The 19,277-nt window shown below is 38.8% G+C and overlaps 1 protein-coding gene across 2 annotated transcripts in view; it reads left to right on the forward strand.

The window, feature by feature from the left end:
- Positions 1–19,277, forward strand: part of EXOC4 (exocyst complex component 4) — a 754,543-nt gene that overhangs the window by 67,238 nt on the left and 668,028 nt on the right. For both annotated transcript variants that reach the window (XM_030308464.1, XM_030308465.1), the window contains exon 6: positions 13,473–13,716. In XM_030308464.1, the coding sequence (XP_030164324.1) occupies positions 13,473–13,716 (244 nt within the window). The remainder of the gene's footprint in view (positions 1–13,472; positions 13,717–19,277) is intronic.

Raw genomic sequence — 19,277 nt, forward strand, 5'->3', positions numbered from 1 at the left:
AAGAGAGGTATAAGAAACACAGGAGGGATAAACCAGAAACTAATGAAATCGATTAACTAACTACATGGGATGGATAGAAAAACAGAAAAATGATTAGCATCCTTTTAACTCTCATACATAGTAATAGGGAAAAGAAATGGCCTAGTAAAAACCAGGGAAACAATAGACGATTTACAAGAGACCCAAATGGTTCATATACCTGGAAATATTCTCAACACCACTAGAAACCTCAGAAATGCAAACTAAAATAACAAACTGAAAAAAATAAAAACACAGAGCCTGTCAGATTTGTAAAAATCAAAATCCACTTGTAAGAATTAAAAGTCTAACAAAGCCAATTTTAAGGGCAAGAAAGAGAGAAACAAAAGCTCATGCACAGGTCAGAGAAATCTACATTGGCACAATCACTTTAAAAAGTTATTTGGCAGGCTCCTGGGTGGCTCAGTTGGTTGGGCGTCCAACTTCTGCTCAGGTCGTGATCTCACAGTTTGTGAATTCGATCCCCATGTCGGGCTCTGTGCTGACAGATCAGAGCCTGGAGCCTGCTTCAGATTCTGTGTCTCCCTTTCTCTCTGCCCCTTCCCTGCTCATGCTCTCTCTCTCTCTCTCTCTCTCTCTCAAAAATAAATAAACATTTAAAAAAATTAAAATAAAAAGCTATTTGGAAAATGAAGTTTAAAATGCACCAACATTCCTCTACATATATAACACACATGCCCCCCCAAGAGTTGGGCTTCCTCAGTTTTTAGGCATTATGGCGCATATGCAAAATAACTTATACAGCACAATGACTTATATAGTACAACTAGGGTAAAGGGAGGTGGCTACACGTAGCTAAAGAGAACTTGTCTAGAGATTCTGATTGCCCCAAGACCCACCTAGTTACCTGCCCGAAGGCTGAGGGGCCCATTATCTCAGATATATCTACAACCCATTCCCAAGAGATCAGTGGTTGGAGAAATTCTGTCCTACGGAAATATGTACAATCAATCTCATTCCTGTAAGGTTTCTAATAATGACACATTGCAAACTTATAACTTGCCTATCTATAGAAGAATGGATAAATTGTGATTATATAATGAAATACTATACAGTAGTTAAAACTAATAAACTAGAGCTATACTGTAACATAAGAAAACCCAAAAGATACAAAGGTGAGTTTAAAACCCAAGCAGTAAAATGATACATATCATATTATACAATTATAAGCAAATTAATTAAATTATACAAATTCGAATCAAGTAAACATGTAAATCAAGTTATACAATTTAAGCCCTACTCAAAATAATATACTTCGTATATATAAACATGCACAATATATAACATTTATATACAAATATATGTATATATATATATATATATAAACCACATGTATTGTTTCTATATTTACAAATATACAACATACACATTTACGTACAAACAGTAAAAGTGTGCAAACATACAGGACAAAGATACAGAACAATTTCAAAACAGTAGTTACCTCTAGGGTAGAAGAGAGAAGAAAAGAATTGAGAAAGAATTCATGTATTCACAGGGGCCTTCAATTATACCTGTAATTTTTCTTTAAAGAATCTGAATCAAATACAGAAAAATATTAAGATTTATTAATCTAATGGGAAGTACCTGAAGATGGTTACATTAATCTCTAATATATGATATAATACTCATGTGTAATAAATGTATTTTAATTAACAAACCCTGTCCTTGCTTTATTTTTACATTTATAAACATGTGAACTAACAATTCTATTTTGGCCCCTTTGTATATAGTCCTCAGCTCTAGGGGCTGGCTAGAGCTATGGGTGCCTCAGTCAGTTGACCATCCTACTCCAGATTTCTGCTCAAGTCATGATCCCAGGGTCATGGGATGAAGCCCTGCGTCAGGCTCCACGCTCAGTGTGGAGCCTGCTTAAGATTCTCTCTCTCCCTCCGCCTCCTCTCCCATTTTCTCTCTCTCTCCCTAAAATAAAATAAAAATAAAATAAAATAAAATAAAAATATAGTCCTCAGTTCTATTTATGATTAATCATAGAAATCAACCAAGATAGTTAATAGCAAATGAAGGATTCTTTAGGAACAACTGATTTAAAATGCCTAGGGAGGCCCCAACCTTAGGACAGAAGTAACTCAAAAAGTGTCCTGTCGTTTTGGAGAACCTTCATTATTCTAGATAAGTGAGTTGCAGGAAGAAAAATTTCATCTCCTTTTATGTTAGGATTCATAGCTCCCACTCCATGTAGAGAGAATTTAAATATCAAATACTAAATTTTTTTTTTAAATTTTTTTTTTTCAACGTTTATTTATTTTTGGGACAGAGAGAGACAGAGCATGAACGGGGGAGGGGCAGAGAGAGAGGGAGACACAGAATCGGAAACAGGCTCCAGGCTCTGAGCCATCAGCCCAGAGCCAGACGCGGGGCTCGAACTCCCGGACCGCGAGATCGTGACCTGGCTGAAGTCGGACGCTTAACCGACTGCGCCACCCAGGCGCCCCCAAATCCTAAATTTTTAAGAAAAATATCAAGTCCCAGAACAAGACTTTACGGAATAGAATGCACGTAAGAAAACAGCAGCGAAAGAAAAAAAAATGATTTAATTTGTGCTCTCTTTGGGTTTTATTGCTTAACCTATGCTGGTACCAAAAAGAAAGAAAGTAAGAAGTCCAGTTTCATTACGGTTATATTCACAGCAATCCCAGCAGGAGCATGCATAAAATGAATAAAGAAGCCACAAATGAAATGCCTGTGTACCCCGGGAGTAATTGCTCAGTCAAAACGTTCCAAAGGCAGTTTGCCAAATGAAAGGACATACTGAGAATCCAAAAGCTTAAACCAACATTTTACTACAATTATTGGCTTTTCTCCACATTTCTCCCATCCTTTTACCTAAGTTATAGTTGAATTACTACATCTAAATTAGACATTAGTTTCCTGTACATTACAAAATACTGTGACTGATGAGAAATAGGAGAAAGGCTTGCAAAATACATCTCTTACTTCTTTAGAGTGGAAACAGCAAGGGGCTAGCTTCCAATAATTACCATCTGGTGAACCTGGACCAATCACTCAACCTCTGTGGATGGAATAGGTTTATAAAATGAGTTTTGAAAAATAATACCTGATGGGGGCACCTGGGTGACTCAGTCAACTGGGCGTCTGACTTTGGCTCAGGTCATGATCTCACGGCTTGTGGGTTTGAGCCCCACATCGGGCTCTGTGCAGACAGTTCGGAGCCTGGAGCCTGCTTCTGATTCGGTGTCTCCCTCTCTCTGGCCCTCCCCCACTCACACTCTGTCTCAGTCTCTCTCTCTCTAAAATAAATAAACAAACAAAAAAAAAGATACAATTTTGAAGCTTTTCTACAGTCTCTTCTCTCAAAAATGAATAAACATTAAAAAAAATAAAATAATAACTCATTAACTAGAGTGTATAAGGAATTTTTCATATATTTACTACAAACTGTTCATGTGGTTTGCCTATTTTTTAAATAATTTTACATTTGCATATTTTTGCTAATTAGCTTGTTTTATTGATTCATAGGGGTTCTTTATATATTCTGGATACTTAACCTCCGTTGGACAAATGCCAATCTTCCCATGTATAAGGACTCTTTGGTAAAATGCCCATCATGTGCAGAGGCCTTTAAGATGTCATTTCTTTTCTTCACTAACATACAGGAAAGCTAAATGGACACTAACCATTTTTCTCTCAGTGGGTTTCTTGCTTCTGCCAATCTGTGCCTTGATTTTACATTTTGCAATTAATATTTTTTAATTAATGATGTATACACATATACAGTTCTATGCTTTTATTTTGGTATTTCCAAATACCAAAGTTCTATGCTTTTATTTTGGTATTTCTGGTATTCTCCAGAAGAGTTGTAGTAGGTCACATTGTACCATGAGTGTGTGAGAGTGCTCGTTTCCCTCACAGCCTCACCGAATAATGTGTTATTAGACTTTAAGAAAAAGAAAAAAATTTTTTTAATGTTTATTTACTTTTGGGAGACAGAGCGAGCGAGCGAGAGAGCGTGAGCAGGGGAGGGGCAGAGAGGGAGGAAGACACAGAATCCAAAGCAGCCTCCAGGCCCTTAACTGTCAGCATGGAGCCCAATGTGGGGCTTGAACTCACGAACTGTGAGATCATGACCTGAGCTAAAGTTGGATGCTTAACCATCTGAGCCACCCAGGCACCCCTGTGTTGTTAGAGTTTTTCAGTTTTGCTCATTTGATAGGTGAAAATGGTGTCACAGTGTTGTTTAATTTGCATTTCTCTGGGGTGCCTGGGTGGCTCAGTCAGTTAAGCATTTGACTCTTGATTTTGGCTCAGGTCATGATCTCATGGCTCATGAGTTTGAGCTCCGCATTGGGCTCTGCGCTGGCAGTGTGGAGCCTGCTTGGGATTTTCCCTCTCTCCCCTTTCCCTGCTTGTGCACGTGTTCTCTCCCTCTCAAAATAATAAAGCTTAAAAATATTTCAAAAGTTTGCATTTCTACAATTAGGAGTCAGTTCAGACAATTTTCCTTAATGTTTAAAGTCCATTTTAACTTTTGTGAATTGTTATTGTCTTTTATCCACTTTGTTCTATTTTATCTTTAAGTCTCTTACTGTGCAAGACTTCCTATTATTGAACCAATTTTTCATTACCTAGAAAAAAATGCCTCTTGATCATGGTGTGTTATTTTCTCAATGTGGTGGTGAATTCTATTTGTGAATATGTTAGTTAGAATTTTTGCATCAATGTTTATAAATGATACCACCACCATATTGGAGTTTGGTTTCAGTGGAATAATTTGCTTCCTAGAAGGAGTTAGGAAGCTTTTCTTTACTCTCCATGCTCTAGAACAATTTCTGGAGCGTTGGAGTTCTCTGGTGTTTGAAGGTTTAGGGAAATTTCCTGTGAAAACATTTGGATCTGATACATTTTTCATGTTTGTGCTTTTTATTTTCTCTGTTTTTTCCTGTGTAAATTGCTCTCCTCAAGTACTCTGTCTCTTTTGGGATCAATTTTAATCTGTATTTTTCTAGGAAATTATTGATTTCATTTAGTTTTTCAAATTTATTTATGCAGAGGTCTCTAAAGTATTTTCTTATGGTTTTGAAATTTTCTTTTTTCCTTTTGTTTATTTTATTTGCACTAGCCCCCTTTTCTTGATCAAAGTAGCTGGTGGTTTGTCTATTGTGTTAGGGTGGTTTTTTTTTTTTTAATTTTCAAGAAATCAATGTTTTGATTATTGGGTAGGTCTATTTTTCTTTTCTCTACCTCATTATTTTCTGCTTTTATCTTTATTTCCTTTTTTGTGCTTTCTTTTGGCTTATATTTTCTTCTGATCTAGACATTGAAATCGTGTATTTTAATTTTTACTGATAAATGTGTTCAATGACAGGAATTTTTCTCAACACTTTAAATTTGTCCCATAGACATTGGTATTTAATGTTTCCATTATCATGGGCATTGAAGAGGGCATCTTTTGGGATGAGCACTGGCTGTTGTATGGAAACCAATTTGACAATAAATTTCATATATTTAAAAAAAATGATCTCATTTCAATTTGTATTTGGCTGGAAACATAATGTTTTTAGTAGAAGGATTTTACATTCATAAATAAAAGGGTCTTCTGTGTGTGTTTTGTTTCTAGTAATACTTTCTACCTTTATTGCATTGAATTCAGAGAGTATTGTTTTTAATATTTTTACTTCAGGGAACTTACATTTTCTTTGTGACTTATTATATGATCAGTGTTTATGAGTGTCCCATGGATACTTGAGTAAAAGATGCATTCTTTATTACCAGGTGGATGGTTTGATATATATCCATAGGATCCACCTTATTTAATTATGTTGTTTAGGTCTTCTATCTCATTTTTTTTTTTTGTGATGTATTCAAGTTTTCTCTTGGATTTTTCCTCTGTCTCAGCATCACTTGAAGCTTTTGTTTTAAAATGGTGGCTGCTGTTTAATTTGGTATATAAATATTCATAAATGTTATAGCCTTATTGTGAATTGTGGCATGTGGTATTAGAGGGCATGTGCCTTTTGTCATTATGGTTAATGCCTTTTGACTGGCATACCTTTGTTCATTTTTTATTTCTAGCTGTTCTAAATTTCTAGTTTTGGGATCAACAATATTGTTGAGCTTTGCTTTCTGATTCAGATTGAAAAACCCTTTTCTTATAATAGGGGAGCTGAATCTATTAATATATGTTGATAAGACTAATATGTTTTGTCTCAACTCTATCGTAGTATTTTATAAATATGTATATTTGCTATATTTCTTTATCTCTGGGATATTAATTCTTTGCTCTTTAAACAAATTTTTTTTTTGGCTTAGGAGGTGATATTTTTCCCCCCAGTGATGGTCTATTTAATGTATTTAAAAACTTGGATAAAATGCTCTTAGTCCCTTTTTAATGCTTTAATCTTTCTCTCTCATTTCTGTTTTTGTTGGTATCCTTGAATCCCCATCTTTTAAGTAGCAACATGACTTTATTTTCCTTTCTTTTCTGCCAATTGTTAATTGTGTTATTTTTACTTTTTCACAACATACCCGTCTTAGTTGTCTTCCATTCACACCGGCCAGTTTTGCTTTTGTCATAAATCTGTACTTAAATATTTTAAATGCTTACCATCAATCTTTTTTGCTGAAGTTTTCCCACTTATCTCTTGGTTGCATAAAGCTTATCAAAAGATTCCTTAAGGCTAACTGCTTTTTCCCCTTTTTTGTTTTCTTTTCATTGGTACTTAAAGGACAGCTTAGATGGGCATAAATGCCTTAGTTTACAATTTTACTTACTGATTTTTTGCCCTTGTAAGCTGTGATCCTGTAGACCTTGAGGATTTTTAACTTAGGAACTTAATAGTTTTAGTAGGATATGCCCTGGAGGCTTTTTTTTTTTTTTCTTTTTTTTGGGGGGTGGGGTGGTTAATTTTTCCAGATACCCAGTAGGCTCTTTTATTTTGCAGATTCAAGATTTTTTTTTTTTTTTTTTTTTGCTTTATAATTTCAAGTATTCTATTGTTTGTTTTTTTCTAATGTGTACTTTTTTTCTTTGCCTGTCTTCCATTTCTACTGCTTTCTCTTTGGTCTCTTTATTGCTGTCTTTATATCCCTTTTATTCCCTATTTTGGTTCCCTGAATTTCCACAATGCCCTTTATAAAATATTCATTTGAGTCTGTTTCCCCTTGGGTATTTTATAATTTATTCTTCCTTTCTGAAATAATCGTCTTTTTCTTCCGTATTTCTTCTGAGTTTAGTCTGTTTTCTTTCCATACCTTTCTTTTATTTGTCCATGTCTGTTCCTAGTTTTGGAATTTTTGACTCAAAGTGACTTTTCTTATCCCCAGATTCTTGTTTGAGTATAATACTTCCATCTGGAGTGTTGTCATCTAGTTTTCTTGTGCTTCATGATAGTTTTATTGTAGGAAAATTTATTGAATTTTCCTGTTAATGTGTGTTGGATTTTCTGATCGCCCTCCCCCCATATACCTTTATATGAATCTGTTCATTTTTTATGTTTTTTTTTTTTTTTTAAATGGGTATGGGGTGTTTTATAGAATTCCTAGCTCATTGGCTCCCTCTTCTGTCAGCATAGCAAAATCCAAATACTTGCGTGTATTATTTGTTTTGATGGTAGGAGAAGATTGTTCTCAGAATTTTGACTCTCTTGTGGGGTCCTGAATGTTCTCTTTATGCTTCTTTCTCCCTTCACTATGCAGTAGTCACAGGGCATTTCTCTCTTCCTTTTGTCTTATTTCTCCCATAGAAGCTATAGGTCTCAAATACTCTTGCAAATTGTCTGTTTTTAAACTCTCTCTCTCCTGTAGTCCATGTTCTCATCTACTTGGATACTTTTTGGGTATTTTCAAACTTAGGGTGGACATTGTCTCTTTTAGTGATAGTTTTAGGTCAATCTTAGGATCATCAGTAAGTCCCTTGTCTCTTCATCATGGTTCTTCACCTGCCTGCTTTTGCTTGCTTGCGACAAAGCCTTGTGGCAGAGCAGGGGTGGGGCAAAAGTTTGAGAGATTGCTTGCTGGGATTAGGTGTTTCTTATTACAGTTGTGAATTTTGGGCAATTTCTATCTTCCAGGTTATCCTGAGAGTATTATTTGCACAAATTTTATTTGTTCTTCTAGTTGTTCTTTGTTGTTTTGGAGGAAATAAGGAGAAATGGGGACCTAAGCAACTACCATTGTCTCCAGCAATCCAGGAGTTGCTAAAGCTGGAAATTTTAAAAGTACATTTTTTTTTTTTTACTTCCTTAGGGGATTGTTTTTGTGTTTTGATATCACATTATCTCATTTAATAGACACAGCGGTGTCGATGTTATCTCCATTTTACAGATGGAAAAATTGGGGTTCCGCAAGATTTAATGACTTGAGAGAGATTTACACAGTTAGAACATGGTAAAGTTGATAATCAAATCTAAAATTCTATGATGCCCAGTTCTTGCTCTTTTTACTACATCATGCTGTCTCTTTGGGCAATTGAACTTATAAAGCCTTAGATATTATTGAATATTAATATAAAGTATGAATTTGTTCGTCTCCTCCTTGTCTCTTCTCTTCTCCTGTATCCCTGTTATATTTTTAGTAGCCACTTTTCCATTGGTGGCTATTCCTTGACTTTCAAAGATGCATCCTCCTTGCTCTAAAAAGAGATAATGTACATTCAGTGCTGTCCCAAGGGAAACTGAACAGGTGTCGGTTTTGTTGGTTTTTATCCTAATAATCCTTCCTCCACTCTACCTTCCCCTTCAAACGTACCATCATTTCCCCCTTAGCCCACTTTCAGTTGTGGAGGGACCAGTGTTCATTCATTGTGCTTTCCAACCTCACTGCAGTGTGGGGTTCATCTCCACCTCTGAATTGAAACTATTCCTACATTGCAGCTGTAAAAACCCCTAGCTCCATGTCAATGACAGCCCAAGTAGCAGTTGGCAATATTTTTTGTCAGTCTCCTTTCTGGAGTGGGGTGTTATACTGTCTGTAGTTTCCTTCGGAATAATTTAATCTGCACCTTAGGGGTGCTTAGTTAACATTTTTGAAGTACCTTAATCAGGAATCCACACTTCAGAGATAGTTAACATTTGAAAGACCCTAATCAAGATTCTATACTCCAGAGGCGACCAGTGCATCGTATACTGCGCTCTCGATCTGTACCAGTGGGTGTGTTAAATAAAAGATGTTAGGAGTAATTTTTTATTGGTGAAACAAATGGTATTTAAGGTATAGGGTTGACCAAGTATCTCCACTGGGACATGAATGGAAGATAAGGATTTGAAGAGGCCAAAAGCGTACCCAGGTCTAGAGCTGGATTTGGTCCTGTTCCTGCAGTCTTAATGGAGGATTTTGTCAGCTCATATGGCCAGTGGTGCGTGTTAAGTCTCTGTAACACCCCTGGGCTAAAACCTGCCTGCCTCTGCCTGCTTGTCCACACACAGGTCACTGGATACATACTTTGGCTCCACTCCTCGTTTCCATTTCTTGTCCACAGAGGTGTTACTCTCAATTTTGAACCAGACTGTTTTTTTTAATTTCTTACTCTATACTTTATGTATACCTGTGTTTTGAGATTGGATGTCTCAAGTACGACTTTACAGTGCCATTTTGACCAGAAGCACAGAATTATTTTTAGGTGGTAACTTTCTTATTTTCTACCTGAGAGTATTGTTACTCTTCTGAGGCCAGATTCCCATCTCTGGGGGCAGCATTTTGGATGTGTAATTCTCTTGATACTTTATTGGTCAAATTAGGCTTGGTAATTTTTTTGAAGTCCCTTTTTTATATTGAATTCCGTTCAACAGTGACACAGTTCTCCTGTTATATAATGTTCTCATATGCAACAGGTAAATGAAGTTATGTATGTAGGCCAAAATCATATATATCAAATTTACATACTTTAGGTACCGTGCATAGTATGAGGAATGACATCTACCAGGAGTTTCTGTGGTAAACACCACCACTATTTTACAACTCAATCAACATGTATAAATGCTAAGTCAAATAATAAAGCTTATTCAATACAAAGTTAAAGTGTATTACCAGGTTTCTTGTGCAAATTTGATAACATTTGTATATAGCCGTGGCATGTGTTACTGATATTTTCCTACCAAACATACTGAGAAAAGAAAGCAGATATATACCAGTCTACATTGCTTCCTGTACTCACTGGGAAACAAAAGGTGGTTTTCTTTTATAGAACACTTACGAGCTTAAATGGATTATTCACTTTATCTGTTATTTTTTTAAATGGGCTATCTATAATCTAGGTGCACATAATTAGCTATGGGCCATGTAACTGGAGATGTAGAGATTTAGACTAAGTTGACAGAATCATGGAATTGTGGAGCTTGAAAGGACTTGAGATATCATTTAGTTAATCGTTCCATGAGTCCCAGCGTGTCTTACTTAAACCTTCCATGAATCCCTGCTTAGCCTCAAACCACAGACACGGTTTCTATGCACTTAGGCATGTATATCTACACATCCATATCTCTTTCCTTCCTTCCCCATCTATGCGTGTAATAGAGACCAATTGGGACCAGTAGGATTTTGGTAGAAATAATGGGTTAAAGGATGTGAAAGTCTTAATATTTAACACTGTCCTGCCAGTAAAGGTCTTTAAAACCGGGTTCAAGAAATCCTCACTTGGTAAGTATCCTCAGAGCAAAAAATCAAAGAGAACTAGGTAAGAGAGTCAAGTGTTTCTAATTATAAAGTGTTCTCAAACCTACATGGTGAGTACGTATTCTATCACTGTAGATACAAGGGAATGGTTTGGTAGCATTTGGTAGTTTAGAAATATGTACATTTTGTTCTAATTGTGGTGTGAGGCCCTTGCTGAATTTCAGCTACTTTATTTTTGTACAAGCCTTTTTCCACAAAGCACCAATAATTCTCTCTGACCTCACAGGGCTTTTGTGATTATTGGACTAGTCTTCACGGTTGATTATATTATCCTTTTAAATTGCCTTTTAATTTTCAGCTGATGTAAGTGAAATAGATCATATAAATTAATTAATATTGGATCCATTCAGTGTTTATGCTCTAGGAGATTTCAGGAGACAAACAGAAAGGTAAGGTTCTACACAAATGTGTCATTTGGGGCTGTGGCATTTTATTATTCAGACCTTGCTTATTTGTTATTTTTTAATAGGCCATCTATCATATTAGCGCACATATAAGTAGCTATCTGCCACATAATCTAGGGGCTTATTGATTTAAACTACATTTATCTCCTTGCCAATCGCTTTTGCCGCAGGTGGTTGCCACATTCAGATGGCCCCTTGCTTGTGTCTTTTGTGACTCATAGGTGCCCTTTTGTGAAGATCATTTTCTCCCAGCTAAATTTCTATTACTTTTGTCCCCTCGCCTGAAGCCCCGCTTATAGTTGTGTTTCATTTTCCCTCTCTAACATGCTGAATTTAGATGGCTCCTTGGCTGCTAAGTATTTCTCTCTTCTTGCTGCTGGGATTGGTTTTGCAGGATGCAGTGATTCTGTGGCCTGAGGTGTCTAGTTCTTAATGTATAAAGCAAAACCAGTAACTAAAATGTCTTTTCTTGGGATGTCACATTTGGAAATATCAATGCCCCCCCCCTTTGTTGTTGTTGTTGTTGTTTTTGATTTGCCATTAGAATTGTCATCTTCAGAGGGTTAAGCCACTTTGGTTCTACTCCTGCTTTAACTAGTATTAAAATTATTTAAATTAAATACCGTATCATCAGATGTCCTCTATGTTGCAGAGAAAATCATAGGAATTTGGTCTTTCCTTATGTGGTTCTCTTTTTCCACATGGTTTCAGCATCATGGATAAATATTGAGAGGATGTCTTCAGTGAAGAGCAAGCTTGTTCAAGTAATTATATCATGCACATCATTAAATGCTTCTGGTTCATGTTTAAGTGCATTTTATGAGTTGGGAACAAAAAGAAAAAGGATTGAGGAGAAGAGACTGCATTCATCTGAAGCAGGGATTTTTGGGGGCTTTGGGCAGTGGGTATAAGGATTTACTCCATAGGCTGGGATATTTTTATTCTTCCCCAATAAATAGATTCCAGTATATTCCAGCGGTGCTGAACAACTTGGAGTGGGACCCGTAGTGTAGTTGAGATTGAATCTACTGGAGAAGAATGCATGCATTCTTTCAGGATATCCCATGTTTTAAAAACTTGCCACTCGTTTTGAAGAATAAAGGAGAGGGAAGGATGGGGAAAACTTTCACTATTGGGGTCCAGCTTCAGGCTTGCACTCACTTTTGCTTTATTCTCTCTTAACCCAACCATTTTTAATAGGAGAGAATTATTTTTGGGCGAGAGGTTTTTTAACCTGTGGTTCTTTGGTAGTTGTGAACCCCCTGGCATCCTGTGAGAAGTTTCGTGTGTATCTGTGTTAGTTTGAAGGGAAGGCCTGGTTATCAGTGGTTATCAGTGGCTAATAGAGGTCTCAGAGCCTCATCCCTTGTTCCTGCCAGCTCCTCCCTGGGGGTAAGAAGCACTGCACTGGGCTGTCCTCTTCCAATCCCAAACCACGTGGTTTCCATGGAAGCTGTCCTCTGCCGATCTACAGAGACTTTGGATGTAGAAAATTACTTCTGAAAACTAGCACGGATTAGCAAGAACTGTTTACAGCAGAGAGTGTTATGGTAGACCCATGTTTAAAGAAAAATAGAAGGTGGTTCTTTTGTATTTATGAAAACTCCTTACTTAGTACTCTTTTCCTCAGAGTCTTGTGTCACTGATACGTATTGTTCTTCCTTTATTTTTCTTCATCTTATTTAACTTCTTTACCTTTCTACATTAACTTGTAATCTCTTCTTATCAAGTTACTTATCTTTTCTATTAAGTGAGAGCTTTGAGACTATGGTCTGCTTCTTTAGAATTCTCCTGCACACCGAGCATGGTGCTTTATTATTTAATTAATTTATTAAATTTTTCTTTTTTTAACATTTATTTATTTTTGAGAGAGAGAGGGAGGGAGGGAGGGAGTGTGATCAAGGGAGGAGCAGAGAGAGGGAGACACAGAATTCGAAGCAGGCTCCAGGTTCTGAGCTGTCAGCACTGAGCCCTATGCGGGGCTCGAACTCACAAAGTGCAAGATCGTGACCTGAGTCGAAGTCGGATGCTTAACCAACTGAGCCACCCATGCGCCCCAGAGTATGGCGTTTTATAAACAGTGAATGCTTTATCAGTGTCATGAACTGACTGACTGTGGATGGGGCAGTCTGTGGAAAACTTTCTGTGGAGATTTGCTTGTTTTTAATGGTTTCTACCTCTTATTTTAACTGATGGGTATGATTTGAGGAATATAACTGTTATTTTGTGATTCTTAGTTATTATGTAAAAATGATTTAATTATTAATTTAGTTGAAGAAATCTTCTCTGATTCCGTTAAGGGAGTAATCAGAGCAGTGATCCCGTTTAGTTAGCCCATTCTGTTTTTGAATCTTGTAATGGATTTTTTTTTTTTTTTTACAGTCAAGGAGATAAACCTGCAGGACATCAAGGAGGATTTGGAGTTGGATCCAGAGGAGAACAGCACCCTTTTTATGGGCATCCTCATCAAGGGGCTGGCCAAACTGAAGAAGATCCCAGAGACCGTTAAGGCAATCAAAGAACGCTTGGAGCAGGAGCTACAGCAAATTGTGAAGCGGTCTACGACCCAGGTCGCAGACAGTAGCTATCAGAGAGGAGAGAACCTCACTGTGGAGAACCAGCCAAGGTAAATAGCGTTTTTGAGAACTCTGTGTATTGTACGTTTACTAGGATGGGGGATTGGTGCCTAACTCCTGTTAGTGTTATTTCCTGAACTTGGGCTGTTAGAGCCCATACAAACTCAGATTGGTGAGAGAGCTTGAGTAGGCATGATTCAGCTGGTTCTGATGTAATTAAGAAGGGTTTTTTTGTCTAGTTTTTTTTTTTTTTTTTATAAATTTTTTTTTTTTTTCAACGTTTATTTATTTTTGGGACAGAGAGAAACAGAGCATGAACAGGGGAGGGGCAGAGAGAGAGGGAGACACAGAATCGGAAACAGGCTCCAGGCTCGGAGCCATCAGCCCAGAGCCTGACGCGGGGCTCGAACTCACGGACCGCGAGATCGTGACCTGGCTGAAGTCGGACGCTTAACCGACTGCGCCACCCAGGCGCCCCTTGTCTAGTTTTTAAGAGCAAGAATGCATACGTGGTGGCTGGGGAGGGACGGAGAGGGAGACAGAGAGAGAGAGACAGAGAGAGAGACAGAGAGAGAATCTTAAGCAGGTTCCACACCCAGCTTGGAGCCTGACACAGGGCTCGATCTCACAACCATGAGATCATGACTTGAGCTGAAAGCAAGAGTTGGATGCTTACCTGACTACCACCTAGGTGCTCCTGAACAATATGCTTTAAAACTTCTTAACTACAGGGGTACCAAGAGCTGACTCTTGGTTTTGTCTCAGGTCATGATCTCACGGTTTTTTGAGTTTGAGCCCCACGTCGGACTCCACGCTGACATCTTGGGGCCAGCTTGGGAGTCTCTCTCTCTGTCTGTCTGTCTCTCTGCCCCTCCCCTGCTTAAATAAATAAGCTTAAAAAAACGTATATTGGGGTACCTGAGTGGCTCAGTCAGTTAAGCATCTGAATTCAGCTCAGGTCATGATCTTGTTTGTGAGTTCAAGCCCCGCGTCTGACTCTGTGCTGACAGCTCAGATCCTGGAGCCTGCTTCGAAATCTGTGTCTCCTTCTCTCTCTGCCCCTCCCCTTCTCTCTCTCTCTCTCTCTCTCAGAAATAAACGTTAAAAAAAAGCATATTGTTAATACTCAAATGAAAAAAAAGTACCAATTATTGAATATTAAGTACTAAGCAGTATTCAAGCCAATTTATATCATCTCATTTAATTCTCACGACAACTGGGGCTCAGAAACTAGTTATTAGCTCAAGGACACAGAACAAGTGGCTGGCTTTGGAATTGAAGGCAGGTCTATGGTCTTTCTTCTGTCCTATGCTTTCTTTAATGTGTGGTGCTATTTGCCAATAGGCACATCAGTTTCAAAAAATAGAAACTATGATTCCGGTGAGAGCAGAGGGCAGAGTGAAGCATGTCTTCTCAGTTTCTCCAATAACGTAAGTCCCTGGGAGGTGCCAGACTGTGTGTAGAAGGGCTCATAATATCGTGGACCTGTTGTTAAGGAAATTCTACTGTGTGTACTTAGGGCTTTAATATATTTTTTTTAAAAAGCAGGTAACAAATGTAAGGAGAAATAATAGCTTACTTAGTATGGAATTCTCCAGACTTTAAATTTTGGGGAAAAATTAATGTTACCTATATACATTTTCTATATTCTTTTATACCGAAATCACATTGATTTTGATTATGCCTTAAATGTCTTCAAAAATTAATTGCCTTTTAAACTTCATTTGGAAGTGCAATTGGTGAAGAAACCATCCTTAACCCATCTCCTGCCGTAGACCCTTTCCCAGCACCTGTTTTGATGAGCATGCGCTTTGGAGTCAGGCAGACCTGACTTTGAATGCCAGCTCTGTAATCTGAAGAAAAGAATCCCTGTCTTAGAGGGTTGCTTGGTCTAGGTGAGATCTTATGATTAGAGTTTAGTCAAGTAGCGCCAGCAAGGACTATCACATGCATACATATATGTGAATGCACGCGTTTGTTTATTCTTGCCTCCTTCCTCGACTTCCGTGTTCTTTGATTCACCCTGTGATCCAGAGAGGCTGGGCAATGGTTCTCAATTGAACTTTGCTTTTCTTCTTTCTATGCCCTGTGCCTGGATTTCCGTGAAGACCTTTTGCCTCCTTACTAATGAACACTCCAGAATTCTGGTCTGGCTTGCTATTTGCCCTGTTGCTGCAAGTCCCTAGATGAATACCCTGAACTTTCATAGGGAAATAACATGACTATCGGGTATATTGAAAATGAAACGAAAGGGCACGGATCAATAACTTTTCTGCAAATCTCATTACAGTACCCTTAAAAGCAATGTGTCTTTCATAGGATTTTGACCTCTTCCTCTTCCATTCCTAAGCCCGTTCCAGAATTCACAAGTAGAAATTACAGCTATGGAAGTGGAAATTCAGCATACTGCCCCAGGAAATAATAACTGTTTCCCTGTGAGGAATGAGTCAGCAGCAGGGTCTCCCCCCCACCCTCTTTAAGTTTTGTTGTCGTCCGTATTTAGAGGCTGTTGTGGGTAGGGTATATTTGACACTGGAAAGTAAACCAGCTGCTTGCTCTGGTTTCTGGTGTATCACATGATCCCATTTTATAAATGACCAGATCTGAAAAACTGGGCTGAAACTATGGTGAGATAGAATAATACAGAGAAAGCAAACATTTGGGGTGAAGCACTCCTCTTGGAGATGAAAGATGAAAGTCTTGGGCTGGGATTCCAAACGACTGATAGTTTCATGCTAGTCTGTGAGGGCTCTGTGCTTTCAAATGCTTTAAAACTCACCAATTAGTGACCTTGGGAACGTCATTCAAAAGTGATTGGCACTGTTACTTCCAGAGGCTGAAAATTTTAGAAGGGATGTTGTCAGATTATCCCTTGCAGCCTGCATGGTACTTTGTGTTCATTAAACTGTACTGGGATGTGTTAGTGGCATTTATCTTAGAAAGAAGTCAAGTCGCAAAGCTTCATATTATTTACCATCCAGGGCATCTTTCGCTAAATTACCAGAATCTGTTTTTCTTAAAGTTGGGGTGTAGGCAAAAAGAGCCACAAATCCTTTTTCCCCACTATGCACGTTCTTTCCCCCCCCCCCCCCCCCCCCCCGTGAAATAACCTCTTTCAGATCATAAGCATATAAATGCTGCCGTGAGGCAAGACACCATTACTGTAACTTTTCTTAAAAGTCTCATTGTTCAGCATCATCTTACTAAATATATTCTGGTTGTGATGCATTGCAGGCCTGTTTTCATTTGTCTTTATGGAAAGAGAATTTATATGGTGTGCTATTCTTCTGGAAAAGTAGAAGGAACCAGGCTACTGAATGGTCATGTTTCACTTCCTGCAGAGAGAGCCAGGATACTCCCTCAGCCAGTTTGTAAAAATCACTTCGGTGACCCACTTGTTTCCCGACCCCCCCGCTCCCGACGATCTGTTGTCTGTGTGTAGGAGAGATACTCCTTTCATTCATTCGTAATCTGTCTGGTGTCCATAAACCTCTACTTACTTTTGAAGAAAAATATTCAGATGGTCTTGTTGCCAACTCGATATAAACATTAGGGCAACACGTGCTTTTTGCTAATCTCCCGGAAGCTCTCGCTACCCATAATTTCCTCAGAAAGGCAGCCGGGGTCTTCAGTTTCAGATGCTGAATGTGGTCTCCAGTCTGCGCAGCACCTTACCGATTTCTTCCATCTCCTGCTGCCTAATTGTTGATTCTTTCCTCAAATCTAGCTCATGAGCCTTTCATATCATTTTTGAGCCTAAGAAGCTGGAAGAAGTTCTTTAAAAAAAATTTTTTTTTCAACGTTTATTTATTTTTGGGACAGAGAGAGACAGAGCATGAACGGGGGAGGGGCAGAGAGAGAGGGAGACACAGAATCGGAAACAGGCTCCAGGCTCGGAGCCATCAGCCCAGAGCCTGACGCGGGGCTCGAACTCACGGACCGCGAGATCGTGACCTGGCTGAAGTCGGACGCTTAACCGACTGCGCCACCCAGGCACCCCAAAGGAAGAAGTTCTTTAATAATTAACAAATAGGAAAAGCATGAGGAAGAGCTAAAAGAAATAAAATCCTCTCAGAGGTGCAACGTTAAGACAATGGAGGAAAGAGGGGCGCCTGGGTGGCTCAGTCGCTTGAGCACCTGACTTCGGCTCAGGTCATGATCTCACAGTTTGTGGGTTCGAGCCCCGTGTCAGGCTGTGTGCTGACAGCTTGCTCAGAGCCTGCAGCCTGCTTTGGATTCTGTGTCTCCTTCTCTCTCTCTGTCCCTCCCCCGCTCATGCTCTGTCTCTCTCTGTCTCTCAAAAACAAATAAATGTTAAAAAATTAAAAAAAAATAAAAAAAGATGACGGAGGAAAGAAAGATGTGGGAAAAGACAGTGATTGGCGTGCGTGAGGCAGCTCTTCCATCTATTTGAAAATGGTCCTTTTTCTTTTTCTTTTTTTTTTTTAATTTTTTTTTTCAACGTTTATTTATTTTTGGGACAGAGAGAGAGACAGAGCATGAACGGGGGAGGGCCAGAGAGAGAGGGAGACACAGAATGGGAAACAGGTTCCAGGCTCTGAGCCATCAGCCCAGAGCCCGACGCGGGGCTCAAACTCACGGACCGCGAGATCGTGACCTGGCTGAAGTCGGACGCTTAACCGACTGCGCCACCCAGGCGCCCCGAAAATGGTCCTTTTTTCAATATGGAGGCAGCCGATCGTGCAAGAGGCGATGGAGGGCTGCTCCACTTTGGTAAACCTGCTGGTCTTGGAGAGGGCAGGAGGGATTGAGTCCGTGGAAGCCGTGGCGGGTTATGGAGACCTTTTTTCCTTTTGGAAGGTCCTTTTGCCGTGTTCCTCCATCTTGGTTACGAATGAAGGGAGCTTCAGTGTCTGATCTAAAGAGAGCTAAAGAGAACATTGCATATTCTGTGCTCACTGTGATAGGAAAGAAAGGTTTGTGGAAGACATGGGAAAGAAATCTGCTTTAACGCTAAAAGTAGTTGTGTTTGGATAATAAGGTTGTAGATCTCCCCCCCCTCTATTTTGTAACTGTTAGGAAGTCTAGTAAGAAATAAATTCGTTATTTAAGAATTAAAGTACTAAAGTTATTTTCATCAGAAAAAAAATCATTAAAAATGAAAATGCCTACTGGGGGTATCAGTATGGAAAAATGTAATACCTGTCGAATATTTGTTGAACGAAAGCGTGAATTCCACGTGTACTGAGTATGTACCATGGACCAGACACTGGGATAAAATGCCAAACAAATAAGACATAGTCCCTGTCCTTATAGAATTTAAAGTCTAGAGGGAAGTAAAGGCATTAATCAAAGAACTGTTCAGTAAGTATATTATTACAAACTGTGTGAATGAAGTGCTGTAGAGGAAGAATAGAGCGTGCCCTGAGAGTGTATAACCACGGACACCTGACCTGGTCTGGCTAAGTGGGCACTGAGGTATTTCTTGTGTGGTTTTAGATAAAGTGACGCAGCTCCTGTGTTTTATAATAGTTGTTTTCAAGCTCTTTTCACTGATAGCACCTATCAGTTGTGCTTCCAGTGGTGCAGTTAGCTTGGCATCCATATAGAAGATGGGAGAAGGAAAGCAGCTAGATTCTCCATAGAGCAT

This window comes from Lynx canadensis, chromosome A2, assembly GCF_007474595.2.
Source record: "Lynx canadensis isolate LIC74 chromosome A2, mLynCan4.pri.v2, whole genome shotgun sequence".
Lineage (NCBI taxonomy): Eukaryota > Metazoa > Chordata > Mammalia > Carnivora > Felidae > Lynx > Lynx canadensis.